This window comes from Herpailurus yagouaroundi, unplaced genomic scaffold (genome assembly GCF_014898765.1).
Source record: "Herpailurus yagouaroundi ecotype Mexico unplaced genomic scaffold, PumYag 100, whole genome shotgun sequence".
In the NCBI taxonomy this organism is placed as follows: Eukaryota; Metazoa; Chordata; class Mammalia; order Carnivora; family Felidae; genus Herpailurus; species Herpailurus yagouaroundi.
Window position 1 is genome coordinate 75,927,816 of NW_024412391.1, and position 25,001 is coordinate 75,952,816.

Consider the following 25,001-nt stretch of genomic DNA (forward strand, 5'->3'; position numbering starts at 1 on the left):
AAATAACACTTAATTATTAGACAATAATTCAAGAGAAGCTAAAGTTTGATCCCAGAAATAAAATATCATAATATTATAATAAACTAAGGTTTATAAAGAAAATACATTGTCCTAGTGGGAATAGAACTAATTTTCTGCCTAGCTAAAAGACTATAACCTGCCTCCCATTTCCCTCTGGGCCTATATGTATTCACTCCTACATGCTCCATTTATTTCTAAATGTTAATAATTTATTCATACTCTAAATAAATTGAGCTTAAACAGTAGCACGTGCTGTCAGACATATCCAATGAGATAGGGCATAATGAATGCACTAAGTAAATACTGTAAGAGATTGTTAAAAATTTAAGCAGGATTACATATATTTAGACATATGTGAGTTACATGCACACAATGTCAAACTTTTTTTATTAATTGTAGAGTGTCAGTTTCCATATTTATGTGACCAAAGGATCCCGAACTACTGGAAAATCTATTTTCTTTAGAAATATATTTATCAGGGCACTTGGGTGGCTCAGTTAGCTAAGTGCTGACTTCAGTTCAGGTCATGATCTCACAGTTCATGGGTTTGAACCCCACGTCGGTCTCTGTGCTGACAGCTCAGAGCCTGGAGCCTGCTTCAAGCTCTGTGTCTCCCTCTCTCTGCCCCCCTCCCCCACTCACGCTCTGTCTCTGTCTCTCTCAAAAATAAATAAACATTAAAAATTTTAAAAGAAATACATTTATCATATATCTTGATTTATTGTCTAGACCAAAGAAGTGTAGGCCAAGAAGAAAAGAATAAGAGGGATTTTTTTTCCTCCATTGCATAGTATGGGCCATGAAGAGTCAATATTTTTAAAGTCCACGTCTGTGTTCCAGGATACGTTTTCAAAAACATTTATGCTAAAAATATTATAACAAATATATGTTCAATGCAGAAATGTTTGAAGGCCTAGAAAAGCATGTAAACAGCAACAGAAAACCATCTCTTCTTATCTCTTTGACCCTGTAGACTTAACCTCACTGTGCCTCAGTTTTCTTGTCTGCATAATGGGCATTCTTATAGTACCTATGAGTTGTTATTGTGATGTTTAATGAGTTAATATTTGAAGAGAGCTTAGAATAGTATATAGAGCATAGTAAGTGGTATATTACTAGTACATAAATTAAAAAATTCCACTATCAAAATGTAACAACTTAAAAATTGGGTGTAGGGGTGCCTGAGTTGCATGGTCGGTTAAGTGGTTAACTCTTGGTTTCAGCTCAGGTCATGATCTCACAATCTAGGAGATCAAGCCCCTTGTGGGGCTCTGCGTTGACAGCCTAGGAGCCTACTTGGGATTCTCTGTCTCCCTGTCCCTCTGCCCTTCCCAGACTCATGTGTGTGCTTATGCTCTCTCTCTCTCTCTCTCTCAAAAATAAATAAACATTTTTAAAAGATTCGGGGTATACTTTTTCAGCATTTTATTGTTTGAAATATATAGGTATATAAATAAAATGGTATTATGTTCTACGTTATACTTCATACAGCATTGTACCAGGAAATAGTTTTGAAAAGGAATTTTTTAAAAAAGCATCCACGGTATTGAACTGCACTGAAGGCTCATTCTCTAAACCTTTCATAGATTTCTGCTACGATCAGAGCCTATACTAAGCTCTGTGCAGGACAAATGCCCTGTCCACTTCACCGGATTTGTCCTAACAACTGAAATAAAAAATACATATGAAAGAGTCCAATATCTGACACTGTGCATATTTATTATGTGCCAGACACTATTCCACGAGCTTATTAGTATATTGCTGACAACAAATGTAATCATCACCATTTACAGATAAAAAGACTGAAACACAGAGAAGCTAAGTAAATGTCTCAAGTTCAAACAGCCACTGAAAGGTAAAGCTGAAGTTTGACCTAGGTCAGTTAGCTCTGAACTTTATACACTTGAATCCACTGTCTACTTCCCATCTGAAGACTGTGGTATGATGACAGGCCAACTCTAATTGCCTCTCTGGTTTCATCACACAGTAATTCACTATCCCCTCTAGGCACCACTTTCAAAGTAAATCCTGCTCTGTCATGCCTCCATTATTTTGTTTATGCTCTACTTTCTTTTGGAATGCTCTTTCCTTATGCTTTGGCCTATCAAAATCTCTGCTTATTCTTCAAGTTCCAGCTAAAATGACACCCCCTTCTCAAACCCTTTACATCCAGGTCAGCATTACTCATTCTCTCGGATTCTTTCCTCCTATAGCACATTTTTAAAAAGTGTAACTCTTCTATAGTATCTACTAAGCCTGATGTATCATGGCTTCCTTCGTCTGAAAGGATGAATCTATTCATTTCAGTGTCGTTGACACGATATGCAAATTATAGAATGAGTTCAGTAAGTATTTGCTGGATAAGAATGATATGGTTGCTATGGTCTAAATCAGAAATAACGTGGAAAGAAACTATGGAAATGGAAAGTAACTAGAAAATGATTTTCAGTAATTAACTTGCTTTTTTTTTTTCCCCCTTTGTGTTTATCTCTCTGGGGAACGTTGGTGGGGCACACTGAGCATCATCAGGTAGTCTGAAAATCTGTCTCATGGTTAATCAACCCCTTTCTTTATTTTTTTTTATATTTATTTATTTATTTTGAGAGAGAGAGAGAGAGAGAGAGAGAGAGAGCACAAGCAGGGGTGGGGCAGAGAGAGAGACAGAGAATCCCAGGCAGGCTCCCTGCTGTCAGTGCAGAGCCTGACATGGGGCTCTATCTCGTGAACCATGAGATCATGACCTGAACTGAAATCAAGAGCCAGATGCTTAACCGACTGACCCACCCAGGTACCCCTCAACCCCTTTCTTTTCTTTTCTTTTCTTTTCTTTTTTTTTAATCTTTATTTATTTTTGAGAGAGAGAGACAGCGTGTGAGCAGGGAAGGAGCAGAGAGAGAGAGAGAGAGAGAGAGAGAGAGAGAGAGAGAGAGGGAGTCACAGAATCTGAAGCAGGCTCCAGGCTCTGAGCTGTCAGCACAGAGCCCAACGCGGGGCTTGAATCCACGAACCGTGAGATCATGACCTGAGCCAAAGTCGGACACTCAACCGACTGAGCCACCCAGGCATCCCTCAAACCCTTTCTTTAGAAAAGCTGGATGTTGGAGGCTAGCCATGGTTCAAGACACAGCTCAGTCACTTAATAAAACTTAGAGCACTTCATTTAACCTTTTTGGGACTCAATTTCCTTATCAATAAAATGGAACTAATACTTTAATTGGAACATTGCTTTGAGGATTAATAAACAATTAATATCAAAGGCTTAAGAGCTCTGTAAATATCAATAACTTGTAAAAACTCCACTCTACCAAGTGTGGATTCCTCACCCAAAGACAAAATACAAAGTGATTAAAAGTACAAGATTTTTTTAAAGATTCTTCTAAATATGTAAATTTTTAATTTACTTTTGAGAGAGAGAGAGAGAAAGAGATAGAGTTCAAGTGGGGGAGGGGCACAGAGAGAGGGAGACACAGAATCCAAAGCAGGCTCCAGGCTCTGAGCTGTCAGCACAGAACCCAATGCGGGGCTCGAACTCATGAGCCACAAGATCATGACCTGAGCTGAAGTTGGATGCTTAACTGACTGAGCCACCCAGGCACCCCCAAAAGTACAAGATTTAATGTTAGACATATTTGTGTTTGAAAATCTGTTTTACCTGTTTCTAGATCAATGGCATTAAGCAAGTTAACTAAAAAAGCTCTAAGCTTCATTTTTCTAAAAGGACTTGTACAAATTCAATGAATGTTAAATGCCCAAGTGGCATAAAGTACTCTCAATAAATATGAGCTATAAAGGTAAAAATAAAATGTCCTGGGAAGTAAAAACAGGTTAAATATATAAAATGATCATTCCAATGTCTAGAACATAATAAATTATCAACAGATATTGGCTATAATAAGTAAGTATAATATGTATATAGAAATATACATGAAACAAGTATAATCTGTACTTGAAATATAAAACATATTAGTGTCATCCTTCTTTTTTATCAATACCAATCATTCATGATAGTAAACTGTCTACAAAACTCAAGAGGACATATAATCTGTTATTAATAGAATTGAATTGGATTCATGTCTTATGGGAAAATAGTATATACAGAATCCTAGAATAACTAAACTTGGATGTGAAAAAAGTAAACACAAGGCTCATTGCTCACTGATATCCCTAATGTAGACATGTTATATACACACCATACTTCATCTATTCTTTTTCTACAGAGAAACACATTATCATCTGCAGTTACATAGTCAATTTCCAAGTAGCTCTATAAACAGGTGTCAAGATACAGTGATACTATCTATTTAACAAAAATTCTTAATGTCTTAAAATAAAAATAGGTGTATAGTCTGGTCTTTAAGGATTAATTTCTTTGGCAACTGAGTTAATGATTGATTATTTCATAATAAAATCCATAATAGAAACATATGTATAAAATTACTACATAAAAATTAAGCATATATAAAGGCTGGCAAGTCCTTATATAAAAGGAGAAAATTTTGAGAAAATGTAAAATAATATTGACTTTAAATTTAACTTCTAAAATCTTTAACTTCTACTTTAACAGAATTGTTTTTTTTTTTTACTTTTCAAATAATAGATGTGCGTTATAAAAAATTAATAATATGGTACCTGGAAGAGAAAAAAGAAATACATGTTGTCTGACCACCCATGGGAAAACCAGTGTTAACTTTTAATATATTTATAAAAAAATTTTATAATCTATAACATTTTTAATGATGTTCTTTGTGAAAAAAAATGCAAAGAAAACAAAATTCAGTTTCAGGCTTGATTAATTTGTAGTCAGCAAAGTCTAGTGAACATAGCAATATAGACATGCAATGATTACTTCAGTCACAGGGATCTGCCTTTGGTGCAGACTGTGTTTATATACTTGTGCAAGGTCATAGTCAACTTATAATTACAATAATTATTTTGCATTTCATTGAGTGAATCAATAACAACATTTCCAATGGTTGGAGTAGGAGCAGGTGAGAAAGAAGACTAGGGAAGAAGGTATTTTAGGGGATGAAGGGCAGAGAGGTAATAATCGCATCACAGTGCTGGCATTTTGTTTATGGCTTGTTTCATTCACCACCTCTAAAAGCTAATAGTGTTTGCCATTGTGTACTCACGATGATATGGACCTTCTATAAGCACAATTTCATTAAAAACATGTTTATAATATGTGTGTGTGTGTATAACATATTGATGAAAATTTGAGGAAACAATTTGGTGTACTTTTCAATTTCTCAATTTTTTCAGGTAAAGAGTAAGCTCATAAAGTTTCAGAACATAAAAACTTACACAGTATATAAACTATTGGAATATGAGACAGATATGCCATTTTACTCATTAAGTTGAACTACCTTCTTGATGAAGTAAACCAATAAAATAAACCATGTTGTTCTCTTGTTATCTCCTAACAACAACAAAAAAGTTAGAGCAGAAAGGAAAATATATAGCAAAGTATGACAGGACTACTTAGAAATAGCAATAAAAGTCCTTTATTACTAACTGCTTATTTACCTACTCTTTTAGCATGGCTGTGGGAACTTCGTCCGTGTAATTCAAGCTTTCAACCGCACTCACTTGTACGTTTGTGGCAGTGGGGCTTTCAGCCCAGTGTGTACTTATTTGAATAGAGGGAGAAGATCAGAGGTAAGTGTAAAAGTTTTTCATTTTTAGTTATGGTGTGAGTTTCAAAGATTTCTTAAAACTGTATTTGAGAGTAAAAACTTGGAATTATCATCAATAGCCATTAAAAACCTTCAAGGCCTTTTAACGCTAAATATATTCCATTTGGTTACTGTCCCCCAAGGTACTTAGAGTGTAGCTGTTTTATATAACTTCTGAATAAAAAATCTGCAAGAGACAAAGGAAATAAAATGATGTAATTTTATAATTATTTAGAAAGGAAGGTATCAAAAATGCTTATTCCAAATTATAGAAATATTGTAGTATAAACTCACTTTCTTAAACCTATTTTAAGTAATTTTTTATTTAACTTTCAAACTTGGTAAACTTTTATGAGATACCTGTAAGAGATATATAAAGCAGGATGCCAGGTGCCTTTGCTGAAAAGAAGTTTCTATAATTAACAGGTCATACTTTGATTTTAGACAAACATTAGTCTACACTAGGCTTTTCTATCCTTTTTCCTACATTAGTTAAAATGACTTGGGGTTCTTTGAACAAAAACATTTGCTAAACACTAAATGTATACCTAATGTATAGATAAATACAAGCTGGTTGAACTTCACCTATGAGATTTAAACCGTGTTTGTCCCAGTTTAAAATTATTGACTTAAGAAAAGTATGCATTAGACCAAAGGGTTTTTTCTTCTTCTTTTAGTCAAACATGTTGTTTTAACAAATGTAAGCATTTAAAAAACTTAATTATTTCAAATTATCTTGCTTTGTTTCCATTATGCAACTTAAATCTAGAATGTCCAGTTCTTATATATTAATTCAATTTTAGAGATTAGAACTGTTAAAAAAATTGAATGTTGCTACTGCTATATCTTACTAAGTTTATTCTCCCTTAACAAAGATTAATCTACTTTAGTACAAATATAATTGAATAATGATTCTTTTTATATTACTTTATTATTAAATTTTTTTTGGACATGTAATTTATACATACATATCTTTTGGTAAATAAAAAGTCATTTAAACATAACTGAGTGGTTACAAGTTGACCCCCAAATGAGGCATTTCCAAGTGGTTCAAGATGATACGAAATATTACAATTCTTAAAGAAAAGTAGAACTATGCCTCTTGGAAAAGTACGTTGGCTACATTGAACTTGTCATTAGAACCACATGCCTGTGATCAATTGATTAAATAAACTACTGCCCCAGACGTCTGCCATCTGTCAGACACGCCACCGAAGGCTGTGCACTCACTGTACTCGCCAACAATAGCATAGCAGTTTTCAGAGCACAGATTTCAAATAAAATCATTTTCCCATGTACAAATTGCCCACTATGCACTTCAAGGCTTAATTGGAAAGTCGGTCCAAAAAATAATCTCCTTTGGAAAACCAGCATGGAATAAAATTTAATCACTTTACTAAATATATGAACTACTTTAGTCTCACTTCAAAAGATATATTTCAAAGGGGAAGCATTTCCATTAATTAATCTCTTAAAACAATATGTGAACGTCTTAAGTGCCAATTTAAGTATGAAAAGAGTTATGAATTTTAAGCTTTGTATGCAGTCAGTTCAAGTCAAAGGGTTTTACCATAACATCATTTTTATGTATCTATAGTATGTAAACAGTAACAGAAATATAGACTATGTAGTTTATCAAACATCTCCTGTATTTATTTTCTTTAGTTTAGGATAAAAGATCCCCTAGTGTAAAATGAAGACATGATACAGAGAGGTTGTCTTTTGAGAGAATTTTCCTTCTTATGCATCACTATCATTGCATTTTATAATGACCAGAGATAGTACTTACTAGTAACACCATGTGCTGATACTGAGATATGGTATTTTTCCTGTATTTACAACCAGTTTGACAGTGAACCAAATTAGGGTCACATAATCATTACTTATTCAGTTTCATTTCTTAGATACTATCGACCACCTTCTATCTATCTGTCAAATAGTCATTCATTTTTTTCTCAGAGAGCATTTTCTGAGCCTACTCCACATTTGGAACATCACACACTTTCATTATATCCTATGAGTCTCCCATTATTCTGTGAGACTGATTCAGAGCTTTCCTAGAACATTTCAGTGATGCCCATCCAAAATGCCTGCAGTCCTTGCTACACCAATTCCTAACCACGGCTCTTCTCTTCTGTCCGCTGTCTTCATCCCCTGTCTTCTGTTCCTGGAAAAAGATAAAGCAACACAAGTAAATAATGACTTGAAATAATGAATAAAACATTAACAAAAATAAATAGTGGGTTAATTTCACTACACATTCATGGACTATTCCTACATCTCATTTTTCGTTGATTTTATAAGATGTCTCCATACATTGGTTCCAGCAGTTGAATACCATTTAAGCCTCTGACTCTGCCAGTCATTAAGCAGATAACCTTACCTTTGAATGACCAAGCATAACACAGGCATTCAAATCATTCCCTGTGCCATTTGAAGCAAATTAGTCACCAAACTTTTCTGCTTATGTGTCTTTTTGTAGCTTGCCTTTTGTCAGAAAAAAGTTGTCCATTTTCCTTCTCAATAAAGTGCTTTTATCAATAACCTTTATTACTGTTTTATATCTTCATTTCCTTTCTCTTGCATTTACTTTTTTTCCTTTTTAAAAATAGGATCATGTTTCTTTTCCTTAAATCATTATCTTGGGTCTGTGACTTTTTTCAACTTCTTTTTTCCCTCTTTTACTGATCACAAAACTTCTCAGACTAGTAGGCTATATTTTCTGTTTTACATTTCTGTTTTTCATATCATTATTAAACCTTTCTGATCTGACATTCATTACTACCTATAAACTAAAACTATTTTCTAGTGGCCAAGAGTCCTCAGTGATCAAATGAATTCCCTTAATCTGCATCCTTTTTCCTTGACTGATCTATAACATGTTGGCCATGCCCCCTATTTTTCAATGCCTTTATTAACATCTATAACCATGAAACATTTTCCCATGCCTTCTTTCCTAATTTTTCACCACTTACTCTCTTTCTGGTCCTATTTATTCCTCTTTTATTGATTCAATCTACAAATAAGTATTTATTTAATGATAATGACTGGCACAAAATTATATTAGAACTTGTAAGCTACCTTTAAGATATTGATCTTTATCTTGTGTCAAAGGAGAAGCAGCTGGAATGATCTTAAGCAGAAAATGGCAAGGAAAGCATTGTGTTGTCACTGTGTATTGTATTATAAATGATTGAGGGTAGGGAGGGGTTGACAGGGCTGTGGTGAGATCAGTTAGAGAATGGATATAATAGGCCAAGAAAGAAATTATTATACTCAGGGGAGGGGCAATAAAGACAGAAAGATAAGCACAAAGTGTAAGATGGTGTAGTTGACAGTGGTGGATTTGGCTATATAAAAGGAAATTTACAATGATACAGGTATTGACATTTTTGTTGTTTGTTTTTCATTTTTGGTTTTTGGCTTCTTTAGTTATATAGTTGTCATGGACTGAGATGAGAGAGAACAAAGAAAATCATGTTTGAGGTTAAGGTTTTAAGCCTGGGTTGGGTTCTCTTGAGTCTGAGTTGCTGTTGAAAGATCCAAGTAGAGGGGCGCCTGGGTGGCGCAGTCGGTTAAGCGTCCGACTTCAGCCAGGTCACGATCTCGCGGTCCGTGAGTTCGAGCCCCGCGTCAGGCTCTGGGCTGATGGCTCAGAGCCTGGAGCCTGTTTCCGATTCTGTGTCTCCCTCTCTCTCTCTCTGCCCCTCCCCTGTTCATGCTCTGTCTCTCTCTGTCCCAAAAAATAAATAAACGTTGAAAAAAAAATTAAAAAAAAGAAAGATCCAAGTAGAAATGTCAAGTAGGCAGTTGAATATAAACTTGGCTATATAAATGTTTGAGTTGTTGTTTTATTAGAATAACTGAAGCCCAGGAAATGCAAGGGTTTAATCATGCAGAGTACTGTGTGAAAAAAGAAGAGTGGTTATGCTTGAGACTTGAGGGTTTCTTAATTTAAGGGCAAGATGGGGCAAGATGGGGGACCTTCAAACATGACTAAGAAGAAACAGTCAGAGAAGTAGAGAGGTGGGAACAAGAATGTGCTAATGCATGTATTAGTGTATGTGTATTTATGTGTTTGGTAGTAAGAAGTTAAAGACATCTCATTTAAAGGCTTCACTTAATCTGTAATTATATGATCAATCAATAGTTAATAGGTTTGTCTATAGTGATAGTGGTTTGAAATAATTAATGGAACAATCAATTGATATTAGTGTCCTTGAAAGTTTGCTGAGCTGTATAAGGATCCATTTTGTGTTGGTGAGCAAAAAATCATTATTTTTGTTGAATTTACCTTTTTGGACTACCTTCTGCAAAATACTTAGATATATGGAAACAAGTATGGAGAATGTACAGGTAGACATGCCCTTCCAGGCTGTGGTTTCAATGAAAAAAATCGCAGATTCAAGGAACTTAATATTTCTGCAAAAAACATATTGAAAATAAATACCATTGAATCTATATGGGTTAACAAAAAAGTCAGGAAGACAGAGGCTGATGAACTGAGAAAAAATGGAAAGGAGATAAAATTGAAGATTTGTTGCTATGTGCTTGAGTTAGTGATTATTCTGGTGGACGATACTCTTACTGGTGATGACAAGATCTAGACTATAACTGTGTGAGAATGAGGACACTGTACAATAAAGAAATCGTTCAGTGGAGAGCAAGTGGTACCTAAGCAATTTCATCAACTCCTGCAATGCCAACTCTCACTTTTTTAGTATAATATATGTACATCTCTGGCTAACTGATCATAGCTGGCTTTACTAAACTTCATTGCTTTTCCTCAATTATTTGTTAAGTAAGGTTATTGTATAAATACTGACTTTTTGGAAAATAGACATAGTGAGGAGTCAGGAGACTGAATTTTAACTTTAATTTTGTCATAATTTAGCTACATGATCTTGTGCAAGTTATATTTTCCTCATCTGTAGAGTTAATTCATTGAAGAAAATCATTCTGTAAGACTTTTCCAGGATAGAGGACTGTGATTTTTTTTAAGTTCTATGATTCCCCCATCATGTCAGTGATATTATGACAACACATCAAACTCAATGTAACAAAAATGAACTAGTTTTATTTTCTTTAAGGGTCAAAACTTCAGAATCATCTTTGTTTTCTTCCTCTTCCTTGAACCACATCCAGTTGGTAATTGATTGCCGAGCTGTGTTGATTTTTACTTTACAAATTCTCTTGCATCTTTACTCCTCTCACCATGATCACTGAGATCCTGGCATGTCAGAGTATTATTATCTAATTCCTGGACTACTGCGCTTGAAAACAAATCTATTTTCTTTAATCCAGTGTCTGTTTTTATTAACTGCCTTTCTCAATCTTCTTAAAACACCAAGGTAAGACCCAATCTTCTTAAGCAGTGTTTTGATTCTTTCATTTCCATACTCAAAAATATTGAAACTGAATTTCTTTCAGGAAAATTTTGAAAAACCTTAGCTTGATAATTAAGATCCTCCATAATCTCATGCAACCTACAAAAGTGAAAACTTTGGTCTTTGAATTTTAGTGGTAGCTTTTACTGACTTTATTTAAGAATAAGATAAATATACAAGCAAAATATTCCCTCTCTGTAAGGCTACGCTGACCATTATATTTCAAATTGAATTATTACCTCTCATCCCTGGGTTTCGCTAGTTCCATTTTCTGCTTAATTTTTGTCCTGCCCACTGAGCACCATGTAACATATTCTATGTTTTGTGTAGTATTCTTTTTATATTCATATTTTCCATCATTATATTATAAATTACTTGAGGAAGAAGATTTTTGTCTGGTTTACTGTATTCCTCATGTTTTGTTGGTGTCTAGCATATAGTAAATGCTTAATAAGCTGGCCCTGAAGCAACTAATGATGGCTGAAGAGTGCATGGCAGACTTTTGATGTTCATTTAATATGTGTTGAGTCAAAAAACATGCTTGGGGCGCCTGGGTGGCGCAGTCGGTTAAGCGTCCGACTTCAGCCAGGTCAAGATCTCGCGGTCCGGGAGTTCGAGCCCCGCGTCGGGCTCTGGCCTGATGGCTCAGAGCCTGGAGCCTGTTTCCGATTCTGCGTCTCCCTCTCTCTCTGCCCCTCCCCCGTTCATGCTCTGTCTCTCTCTGTCCCAAAAATAAATAAACGTTGAAAAAAAACAAAACAAAACAAAAACATGCTCAATAAATTTTTGTTAAATGAGTGAAAAACAGTTTTAATCTAAATTATGAATTATTTTGTTGAACCGAGTATAATGCTTATATAACAAAATTAAGTGGTGATAAAAATTTTGTATTTTATAAATGTCTTGATTATTTTGGAACTATTATAATCCTTGTATACATTATTCCTCTATGGACAATTTTCTTCTTTTGACCAGTGTTCAAGCTATCTAGTTCAGGTTTACAATGATCCTTGATTCCCAGGTGGTTTTTGCTGATACAGATCTGAAAACTTATTGAATCAGCTTCACGGGGATTATAGTAGAATGAAAACTTTTACCTACTGAAGTTTGCTTATAATTTATAATTTCTTCATATAGGCCAAGAAAGTCTTAACAAAGTAAATTGAGAAAACATAGGCAAACCAATAAAAAGCATATTATTTATGATGATGCTTTGTTTATTAAAGAACAATCTGGTTAACTAAATATAAAGCTACTTATTATTGCTACATTTGTATTTTGTCTATAATAAAGGACCAAGTTTTCGTGATTGACTCCAAGTGTGAATCTGGAAAAGGACGCTGCTCCTTCAACCCCAATGTGAACACGGTGTCTGTTATGATCAGTAAGTCAAAAATAAAAGAAGGAGGGGGAAATATAAAATAAAAAGGATTAAAAAAAATAAATTCATGACATGGTATGCCCATTGGGAAGGTAGCATGAATGATAGACCTGAGTGAGGTAACAGAAAGTTTTAAAGTGAGAAATTGTAGTTTCTCATTTTCAAGAATTCATGATTAAATGATAAACAATTATTTTTTCACTTACTATGTTGCTGATGTCGTTTCTAGAGCATGTCAACATTTACAAAACGTGTATTTGTATACATGTTATGAAATATAAAGTAATTCTCAGTGTTTTCTGTAGTTGTTTTTGTAGTATTCAGTATACCCATTTTTCCTCATAAATTTTAGCAGTATTTTACAGATAATTAAAATGGCAGTTCTTTCGGAGCACTTGGGTGGCTCAGGGGGTCAAGCGTCTGACTCTTGGCCTCAGCTCAGGCCATGATCTCATGGTTTGTGAGATCAAGCCTCACATCGGGCTCTGTGCTGGCAGTGTAGAGCATGCTTGAGGAACTCTCTCCCTCTCTCTCTGTCCCTCCCCTGTTCATGTACTCACGCTCTCTCTCCCCCACAAAATAAACTTTAAAAAAAAATGGTATTTCTTTCAAATGAAAGAATAACAAAGTGCATGTCTTAGCCAAATACATTCTCTATCAATTGTCCAGAAGGTACTATACTAAAAAGAGGTGGTAGCAAAGTGACTCCCCCCCCCCTCATTTTCTATAAAATGTATCAGTTAAAAAGCATGTCCAGTCGCTTGGTGCTATAAATATTAACAAATCAGTATCTTTGAATCTCAATCATTGGATGCCTTTCTGTAATTCACTTAAAAGGCATTCTCTTCTGGTTAATTAAGACACTTCCAGAATATGCCTGACTTAACATGTGCTGCCTGTGGGGACAAATCTGGGATTTCCGTGTGTTGAATGGACAGTAGATGCTTTTACCCTTTGCTTTCTTATGTGTTTGCTGGTGATAAATTGCATTACTTGACAGTGGAACAGGTGGAAAGGTGATTATTGTTTTCAGAACACCTTGCTTTTATTCATTGAATGTAGCAACTCAACTTTCTCATATTTGGAAACTAAATTAAGACAGGTACATCCAGCACTGACTAAAATGTAAACTTGGAGGTTATCCAGTGAATTCTTTCCTATAATTATTCAGATTGGGCAGGGAGGAGATGAAAGTCTATCAGTGGGACCAAGAAGTATAAAGCTTTGAAGTCACAACATACCCAATTATGTCTGATGCAGGGACTTTTCAGATAAGCTTCTAAATATTATTTAATAGAGTCAGTGCATGGAAAGTCTTTTCATTAGGAAGAAAATTGTATTCACCTATCAAAATGGTATGCTACGTAATACTAGATAAATATGTAGAGTTTTTACTTACTTCAAGTTAAATGCTATGAAAATAAAATTCAAAGTTGTGTTAGCAATTATACTCATCAAATATCATTTGGAACAAAAAAGGCTTAAAACTGGGCGCTATAAATATTCCTGTTAAACTTGTTAAGTCATTTAATAGTTTTGTCCTTAGAGAATTGGATTTGTTTACAAAATTAGTTATTGACTTTCATATACTAAGGATCCAAGACTTCAATTCCTATGCTTATGTTCCTTTACTACCTTTCAATATTTTGATTAACATTAGAACTTGAACTATCCAAGAGTCATTAAACTATTTGCTTACCTTAAAAACTGAAACTAAAAGGGGAAAGAAGTTTTATTAGCTTGCATTTGTCATTTTACTTGTTCTATTGATTATCCCTCTAACATTCTCTCCAATATTATCTCCAGTATTACACAGTCAATTTGCGTAGTCATCTCATTTTGGCATTTGGGGCTTTGTCATGTCTGTTGGATTGCAAGGTACTAAATAACACAGAATGTTTAAAGTGTTTCTATCTGTTAAAGTGCCAAGAAGCATCAAGAATTGGAGAATTCCAAATTTCATAACATAGTTGTGGCATCTAACCCAGTGTGCGAGTTTAGTGCTTTTTGCTATTTTCTCATGCCATCGTTGTATCACAATAAGAAGTCAGATGACATTTCTTAAAGAACCTATGAAGACCCTAATGAGGTTTTTCTGGTCAGTGGAAGTAAAATTCAAAAGCAAAGTATTTTCGGATTGACGTTAGAAAGCACAAGTTTATCTTTGCATAAATCCTCCACAAACATTCTGAAAAAAAAATCCCTATTCAGAATTCTTTTTAAAGTGGCATTGATTATTCCTTATACAAAATAAAGCAGAAACTTCATTATTCCTGATTTGCTGTTGAAATTACTGAGAATTTAAGACAGGTTATGAAGCCAATTAGACTGGTAGGCTTTTGTAATAGCTAAGACAGAATTAATAAGTGGTATGCAATAAGATTAGACTCAGCCCTCTCTGCCATACATCATCCTCTGAGTGTCCTTTTTCCTTTTCTTCCTGGAAGCAGATCCGATAATTGACAGCTGTGTTAATCAATCCACTGAATAGCAGAAACTTATAACCCACCATTTGGGGGGTATCAGGTATAAAAAGAATGTGAAATAATTAATTGCAAAATTATTTTAATTGTCACAACCATTGTATCTACAGAATACTTGTGTAGATGCTTCACAAATGTTCGCAGAATTTTGAAGCTAAATTGCTCAAAATGCTTTCATGGACATTTTTGTTATCTCCCTATCATCTGTTCCCACGGACCTCAGACCCCTACTAGGAAGCAGAACTGGGCAACATAATGCCTGCCATACCCACTCGCTCACTGGTAGGGGTCCGTTTCATGACCTGATGAGATCATATTGGAGATTAAAAACATTTCATTCTCCATTCTGTCCTCGGTTAGCTGGTACTGCTTATTACTAAGGAGTGAGACTGGAGTGCTTCAAAATGCTACAGTCCTGCCAAAAGGACCATGATCTGAAGGTAGCCAGACTGATTCTAGAACATCAGTCAAAGAAAAAAAACTGCAGGGTTTTTCCCTGGATCAGACCTGATAACTTTTATTCTTTTTTAAATAGACATTTAACTACTATTTTTTACTCTAGGGTCGCACATACCAGTTCAATGCTTATTCTCCTTAATAGGCAAAAATTAATATGGACCTTAACAAATAAGCTCAATGTCTCATGTTGTGCAAATATAGATTAAAATATCTGATTTTTTCCAATAATGATGGTAATTTAATTTTAAAATATATTTTTTATCTCTGTATTCTATTTTTTACGGTTTCATATGTCAAACCATATGTGTGTTATTAACATAATATTATATTTTTAGCATAATGTTAATAAATTGTGTGTTACAATTGAAAAAGTAGCACTTTATTTACCTTATAGAAACCTTATAGCATAAAAATTAAAACATATACTTTTAATCGTAAGATAATTTTACCATTAATAATATTTTGACAATAAAAACTAATACCTTCAATCTGTTTGGTGAAATCATGGAATTCTTAATATGGTGAAAACTTTTGAAATCATAAGCCAATTCCTGTGTTTTACAGATGACAAGATAGAGATTCAGGTGTTAAATGACTTAGCCCTAATTCCCACTTGGTTAATTACTGCCAAAATTAGAAACTGAGTTCTCTCTTATAGTAGTTTTTATTTATTTATTAAAAGAAAGTAATAATTAAGCTATTTTATTATCTTTAACACATATATTATTTCCACCATTTTTGATACATACTATATAAACATATGTATTTAGTATAATTAAGTGCAGGCAGAAGAATTTTTATTTCTATAACAAATAAAGTTGTTTTAGTAAACTCACAGGCAATAATGACATCAGATTACATTTTATCCAATGTTTTTATGTGATGGACAGTGAAAAACGACAATTATAAACACTATAATTTGTGTGATCATTTAATAAGCAAGTTCTTGATTTCTAAAAAAGATTTAACATTGTGTTGACATTTTCTTCTTCATAGATGAGGAGCTTTTCTCTGGAATGTATATAGATTTCATGGGCACAGATGCTGCTATTTTTCGAAGTTTAACGAAGAGGAATGCAGTCAGAACTGATCAACACAATTCCAAATGGCTCAGTGGTAAGAAACATTTTGTGCATTTTTTAGAATCATCCTTTAAACTATTTTATTCTCTAATGAAGAAAGGTTAAAATTGTTTACAAAGCCATGATGTAAGTCACAATTCTGTACTTTATTATTTTTAATATTTAGGATAAATAATCGAAGTAGTCCATAGTTCATATTCTAACGTTTTATTAACCATCATACAATTGTCATAAGATGTATTAATAAATAAAAATGACAGAGATACTTATCATACAGGCTCACATTTAAGAATCTTCTCCAATTATATATCACATAAATATGCTATTTTACTCATATAGTCTGCTTGAATATTTTATTTTATTATTTGTTTAATGTTTATTTATTCTTTTTTTTTTTAATTTTTTTTCAACGTTTATTTATTTTTTGGGACAGAGAGAGACAGAGCATGAACGGGGGAGGGGCAGAGAGAGAGGGAGACACAGAATCAGAAACAGGCTCCAGGCTCTGAGCCATCAGCCCAGAGCCTGACGCGGGGCTCGAACTCACGGACCGCGAGATCGTGACCTGGCTGAAGTCGGACGCTTAACCGACTGCGCCACCCAGGCGCCCCTAATGTTTATTTATTCTTGAGAGAGAGAGAGAGAGAGAGAGAGAGAGAGAGCATGAGTGCGGGAGGAGCAGAGAGAGAGAGAGACACGGAATCCAGAGCAGGCTCCAGATTCTGAGCTGGCAGCACAGAGCCCAGTGCAGGGCTTGAACCCATGAACTGCGAGATCATGCTTGAATATTTTAATGTCAAATCTAAAAAATTTCCTAAACTTATGATAGATAGAATGATTAAAATATTTTCAATAACTCCTCCTATTTGTTTTATATTTAGATTATTAACTTATAAAACTGGTATATATATTTTTTATACTTTATTTAGTACTTAATGGAAATCATAGGTATGATAACTTTATGATTATAAGCATTCAGTTGTTTCCAATTTTGGTGGTGTCACATGAATTTCACATCATGAAAGATATTCATTTGACATTTGAAATGTACAATTTCAGTCAGTTGCTGTTGTTTAGAAGAGGCAGAAACCACTAAGAACTTTGTCATTTCTCCCTGGGGAAGATTTCTAGCTGACCCTAAATTTGGCAATCCACTTAACATTGCATAGCAAAGCATGAATCACCACACTTAAGCATCTTATTTCACTGATGGACAGGCACAAGAAAGCATTGATTGTCCATTTACTTCTTCAATTTATGACACTAGTACATCTGGAAATAGAGTATTCTAAAACTTCTTTTGTTCTTGAAATAAGGAATCCCTCTATGTCTTCAAATGACTGCATTTTTTCCTTGAAAAATTTCCCCTTCATTTCATATGCTGTATTTTAAGAAAAAAAAATGTGTTTTTCAGATCTTGGACTCCTTACTCATTCTGCTTCAGTGAATTTGAGTTTATATTATATGCACTAGATTGAAAACTATACTTTGAAAAACAAACTTTTTTTCCGTAAAATGGCCATTATATTCCATGGGAAATAACTGGTAGAAACGTTTTTAGTTTTTTAGAACTCATCATTGCCCAAAGAATTTTTGCATTTATTGAACTTCTAGAATGTATTGTGGATAGGGAAAAATAGGTTTTTTTTAAGTACTTATTTCTATTTGAGGGAGAGAGAGACAGAGAGAAAAAGCATCAGGGGGGAGGGGCAGAGAGACAGGAAAACTATTCGAAGCAGGCTCCAGGCTCTGAATTGTCAGCAAAGAGCCTCATGCAGGGTCTGAACCCACGAACTTGAGATCATGAGCTGAGCTGAAGTCTGACACTCAATCGAGTGAGCCACCCAGCGCCCCCCAGGAAAAGTAGTTGAAGCTGTTATATTATAGATATATTTTGTGGCACTTGACATTCCAAATACAATATGTTGTGTGAATACAATTACTGCTCATAGACTTTGTGCCTATGAACACTGAATTGTTCTTCTGTACCAAGGATGGAGAAGGCATGTGCCTGTGGTTTACTTGGGTGGACGGTAGATAGATTTCCATCATGAGTATATATATATATATAGTCTTTGTATTTTTTTTTTTCCAGAACCTATGTTTGTGGATGCACATGTCATCCCAGATGGCACGGATCCAAATGATGCTAAGGTGTACTTCTTCTTCAAAGAGAAACTGACCGACAATAGCAGAAGCACAAAACAGATTCATTCCATGATTGCTAGAATATGTCCTGTAAGTATTAATCCTGTCCTAATTTGAACAAAGACTCACAAATTGAAATTGTATAAATGTATTTTCTTTTGCTAATAGTTTATTTTCCTACTTTCATCTACTGTTACAAATTAACTCAATATTGAGAGGAGACACTTTAAAGATTTTTTTTAATGTTTATTTATTTATTTTGAGAGAGAGAGAGAGAGAGAGAGAGAGAGAGAGACAGCATGCACAAGTGGAGGAAGGGCAGAGAGAGAGGAAAGAGAGAATTTTAAGCAGGCTCCAGGATGTCAGCACAGAGCCCCACATGGGGCTCAATCCCACGAACTGTGAGATTATGACCTGAGCTGAAATTAAGTCAGACACTTAACTGACTGAATCACCCCAGTGCCCTGAGAGAAGACATTTTAATTTAATGTTTATTCACATCGGTCATATGAGATAAATAAAAAAGCTTAATTCAAAGAAATATTTTGGTCATGGTCTTTTTTTTCAACGTTTATTTATTTTTGGGACAGAGAGAGACAGAGCATGAACGGGGGAGGGTCAGAGAGAGAGGGAGACACAGAATCGGAAACAGGCTCCAGGCTCTGAGCCATCAGCCCAGAGCCTGACGCGGGGCTCAAACTCACGGACCGTGAGATCGTGGCCTGGCTGAAGTCGGACGCTTAACCGACTGCGCCACCCAGGCGCCCCTGGTCATGGTCTTATACAAATGAGAAGTTTCATTTAATTTTTGCTTTTCCACTTAATGCATTAATCCATTTAATACATTTGTATTAAAAACAAATAGCTAAACTGTACATCACAGAAACAGAATAATTCTTGTGAATAAAATACAGCAAAACCTCAGTAAGGACAATTGTTGGGGAACTATCTACAACAGTGAAAATTAAGAAATGCATTAATAAAATACAGTTTTAGTTAAAAGCAGTAAACAAAATGGTCTTGTGTATAAACAGCAAGTATACGGAGCAACTCAAAAAAAGCTCATGATGCCCTCTCGTATAAGATTTTTACAGGTTTTCCTTGACTGATGTATGATTAGCATATTTTGTGCAAAAGTGTTTCTTCAAGTGTTTAGTATTTAGAATCATTATTTTTAGATATTACAGTGTTCCACTGATTGTGGAGGTCATCTGCTCCTCAGGCAGTAAAGGCAGCAGAAGGGATGAAAGGCTTCTGGACATACAGAAAACAATCAGTAGAGGCTGTATGTGAGTGATCCAAACACCACTTTTCCTGCCCTCGCCAGAGAAATGTGTATATTAAAGCATTTGATTGGATACCTGAGTGTGGTTTTGATTTGTATTTCCCTGATGAGTATGGAAACCAATTTGACAATAAATTTCATATATAAATAAAAAAAATAATAAAAATAAAGCATTTGATTGGAAATACTGAGGACTAAATGCTGACACAGAGAAGTGAAGGAGAGAAAACAGACTATTGGAGACCATTTGGTAGAAGTATAAACATACTTTCCTGACCACAGTAGCATCTATAATCTTCACGGCATACAATAATTTATGTTCATATTGAAGACAATGAGTTATCAAGAAAAGGCAAATTAAATTATATGTTCTCCATAACATTTCAAAGGTATTTCATCATACATTGTTAAATTTAGAAAGCTTTAGGGCATATATTTATTGAACTCCTCTTTGAAACATTTTCAGTTGATACCATATTGGAGAAAATTCATTGCATAGCTATAGCTATTTTATAAAGCACTATAAATCTTAAATATTCCTCTTTTTTTGATATGCAGATATAGTTAACATTTGCATGCTTCGGATTATAACAACTCCCCAAGATATACAAATCTAAGATGAATTTTTAATACACTTTAGTATTTATTTAAGCCATCTGAAATGTGTTTTCAAAATGGTTTCAGAATGACACTGGAGGTCTGCGTAGCCTTGTCAACAAGTGGACAACCTTCTTAAAAGCGAGGCTGGTGTGCTCTGTAACCGATGAAGATGGCCCGGAAACATACTTTGATGAATTAGGTACATGGATTTGAGATTGAAAAATGTTTTTGAAAAAGAGTTTGTAAAGTTTATATATTTTAATAACCTCTCAGCAGAGGATGTATATTCCGTGAATGTTCTTAGCATAAATCATGTGCCAATTTGAATGAATGATCTGTTTACTGTTCATAAATTTCTTTAAGTACTTTTTAAATCTGTTTTGCCCCTGAGTGCACTACTGAAACATTTACTTCACTGAATTACCCAAGATATGTGAATGAGCGTGTGTGTCTGTGTATGACAGAGACAGAAAGAGGTGCTTGTGTAATTGACAAATGAGTAGTGATATATTTGTGCTTTTCTAAATTTTTTTTTAATGTTTTTATTTTTGAGAGAGAGGTAGACAGACAGAGTGTGAGCCAGGGAGGGGCAGAGAGAGAGGGAGACAGAATCGGAAGTAGGCTTCAGGCTCTGAGCTGCCAGCACAGAGCCTGATGCGGGGCTCCAACCCACAAGCCGCGAGATCATGACCCGGGCCAAAGTTGGACGCTCAACCAACTGAGCCACCCAGGCGCCCCTATTTGTGTTTTTCTAAAAGAATGTGTATTTCATGTGCATTTAAATTCTAATATTCTAATTTGAAATCAGTTTGTATGCAAATACAGCTAAATATTTTTACTATTAATAGCTAATTAGCAAAATCAAGGTTGGATGGGAAAGTTTCTGGGTGGAAATTAAATTTGTACTCTAATCAACCCTTCTTGGATGACCCTGAGATGAATGACTTTCAGGATGTGTGACATAAGTAGAGTTATACCAGGTCAAATAAGAACTAACGATCTGATTCCTTTCTACCAAGAAACAGTTCTCTTTTTAATCAGAATAACTTGATACACATCATAGTGTGTACTAAGTTTACTTAGTACCATTTGTTTACTAAGTGTTTACTAAGTGCCATTTGTTTACCATTTGTTTACTAAGTGTTTACTAAGTGCCATTTAGAAATGACATTTATTTTGCTTTAACCCATTAAAATGTAAACTACTGGCTATTCTCAGATTTTTTTTTACCTCATCATCTGAGAGGTAAGCAATAAAAATGGGTTACATCTTTTTTTTTTTTTTTTTGTATTTCCCAGCAAGAATCTTATTTGCAAAAAATGTTACTAAATTCAGACCTTTCTTGTAATTGTGACAATTGATTATTCACTGAGGTTTCCTATCAGAAATCTACTTCCAGGTTCTGTTCTGTGGTACTGAGCCTTACTATCTGTACCTTTGTTTTGCCTTAATATACTTCAAACTTTTTGTTATTAGGCATATTATCAATTAAGTAAAAATGTCACTAGCAATTTTAATCATAAGCCAAAACAGTCTTCTTTTATATAAGGAAAAAAGTCGCTTTGAGTTTTCTTCCACATTCCAGCTTCCAACCCTATGTCAAAAAGAAACTGTGAACGTAATACTTTTTTAAATTTAAAAAACTATTATGTTATCTTTAAAGGATATTTAGAAAATGCATACAAAAGAAGATAGGAAAATATAGCTCTGCTAACCAGAAATACTCACTGGTAATCTTATTGTAATCTGTTATATAGTTGTACGATTTTCACATGATTCTAGTCTAGATTACATACTACTATACCTTTTCCACTTAATATTACTTCACTAGCATGGTTTCCATAAGGTTGCAGTCTATATACATCCCTATAGTGTTTGTATGATATTTCATTTAATTCACTTTACCACGTGCCTATCATTGGATTCACTTAGTTGTTTCCAGATTATAATGATACTGCCAGAATATGCTTCTCAATAGTATTTTTCATAGTTGAAATTATTTTCTTGGGGTAAATTTTTTTAAATATGGTTAATATTTGGTAACTTTAAAAGAATGATATTTTGTTTTTATAGAGGATGTGTTTCTGCTGGAAACTGATAACCCAAGGACAACACTAGTGTATGGCATTTTTACAACATCAAGGTAATTATTAAACAATTACAGCTTATGTGTTAAACAATAAACTTCACTAAATGACAGTAATTATTACAAAACATCGTTTTCAGTTTTTAATTTTACAAAGCATTCAGGATATAACCATCCCGTTTTATTACTTTTGCCTGGTGACCAAAATATATTCAAGCTGAACTAATACTTTCAAAGTCGTTTTGTACAGAGTATTTATAATGATTATATGCTATTTTTCTCAAAGAAAAGAAAATATGAATTATAATGTAGGAATAAAGTATATAAGATATTTTGTTTTAAAGAAGTAGTTTGAAGATCCATGATTCACCTAAAACTTTTGGTATTTCTACTAAAATAAGTTTTACTTCCGGAGCAATCTAAAATGATGACTGGAAACTAATAAAATAGTGCACTAGTTTCCATGTCCCATATGGCAGTATTTCATATACTGGAAAATAGGTTTAATGTCTTCTAACTTCTCTGGGATGTCCAATTCTAATTTTCATATATTTCAAGACAACTTGCCATCTTCTCACCTTTTCCTAGATATATTTGTGTTTAATTATTTTACACTGAGAATGTTACTCAGAAGGCAGCACAGTACCCGAGCGATAGCAGGGCCAATGCAGAATGTAATCTGTGCCTTTTATTAGAAAACCAACCAAAAAACAAAAATTTGAAGATTTTAGCATTCTTCTTTAGCAGGGCAAGCACAGCATAATTGTAAACTGTAATGGTCCATTCAAGGAAAAGTAAAATCACAAAGATATTGATTATATGTCATATTTACATTTGCCCTATAAAATATGTAAAAATATGTCCTACAGGATGAACAGTTTAACTCGTGTTCTAAAAGAGAAAGTGGTCTTGAGTTAACTCAGAAATAAGTGAACAAAGTGAAAAGAACCAAATTCTTCAGAAGAAAATGTTTGTTTCAAAAAAATATTTCTACAGTTTTTGTTTTCCCCAACACCAATAGTCTTTTGAAAAATTCATAATTGTCATTTCTGAGCAGCAGTGCTAATGATTAATAACATATCTTGTTTTTTTCAATGGGCATCTAAGTTTTCCCTTAGGCATCTAATTTAAGAGATATATGTAAGTCAGAGAAATGTTTGTTTCAGTCAATCTGCCTTAGTGACAACAGAAATAGTTTTTAGTAAGGATCCAAACACATTCTCTGAGATTATATTGGCGTTAATGTAACGAACTTTTTTTGGACTTTACTGTTTTTGTTTTTCTTTTTTTTTTTTTTGTCATTAACAAGGAAAATACATAAATTATGACAACTTAGACTTCTCTGACTACTCTTTAGGATAAATGTGAGAACATTCTCACGTTAAAATAATCTTAAGACCAAGAAATACAGTTTTCTCAATGAGATTTATTTCTTTCAGTTAAATTATGATAGATTTTATTGATAGTGACTTAGAATTCAAATTCATATTTTTGAATAAATCATGAATTTATTTTTTGTTGTTAAGATAAACTAGTTGGAAACTCTTTGACTTGTCCTATATTTTGGAAACATTGAGAACTCTTCTATAACTTATTATTGTCTACTGCCTCCATGAAATGGATTAAATGTTTTAATGCTTTGTGTACCAATGGCTTATTTCAAAATAGGAGAGAAGATTTTTTAGCTTTACAGTGTGTACTGTAATGTTCAACTTTTCCATGATGAATTATCAACTCTTCATCACAAACCTTGCCATCTGTTTTTTTAAATTGTATTTAGAAGTTAAAAAAAATAAGAAAATGGATCTCTTTCTGTTTCTTTTTTTAGCTCAGTTTTTAAAGGATCAGCAGTGTGTGTGTATCATTTATCTGATATACAGACTGTGTTTAATGGGCCTTTTGCCCATAAAGAAGGGCCCAATCATCAGCTGATCTCCTATCAGGGTAGAATTCCGTATCCTCGCCCTGGAACTGTAAGTATCTAGGAAAATTTATTTGTTATTTTGCTTTAAAAAAAAAATATATATATATATATAACTTACCAGGATATGATCTCATGTTGATGTTTATTAAATATAATCGAAGGGAGCCTGGGTGGCTCAGTCAGTTGAGCGTCCGACTTCAGCTCAGGTCATGATCCCACAGTTCGTGGGTTCAAGCACTGCATCGGGCTCTGTGCTGACAGCTCAGAGCCTGGAGCCTGTGTCAGATTCTTTGTCTCCTCTCTCTCTGCCCCTCTCCAGCTCATGCTCTGTCTCTCAAAAATAAATACACATTAAATATATATATATATGTATATATATTGCATATATATACATATATACACACATATATATGTGTATATATGTATATATATGCAATATATATATGTAAATATATATATGCAATATATAT

The 25,001-nt window shown here is 34.1% G+C and overlaps 1 protein-coding gene across 1 annotated transcript in view; it reads left to right on the forward strand.

Moving 5' to 3' along the window:
* SEMA3C (semaphorin 3C) overlaps window positions 1-25,001 on the forward strand; it is a 177,445-nt gene that overhangs the window by 92,202 nt on the left and 60,242 nt on the right. Inside the window, exons 5-11 of the mRNA XM_040472808.1 lie at window positions 5,560-5,679; window positions 12,377-12,467; window positions 16,403-16,522; window positions 18,584-18,726; window positions 20,606-20,720; window positions 22,595-22,664; window positions 24,436-24,580. Coding sequence (XP_040328742.1) covers window positions 5,560-5,679; window positions 12,377-12,467; window positions 16,403-16,522; window positions 18,584-18,726; window positions 20,606-20,720; window positions 22,595-22,664; window positions 24,436-24,580 — 804 coding nt within the window. The remainder of the gene's footprint in view (window positions 1-5,559; window positions 5,680-12,376; window positions 12,468-16,402; window positions 16,523-18,583; window positions 18,727-20,605; window positions 20,721-22,594; window positions 22,665-24,435; window positions 24,581-25,001) is intronic.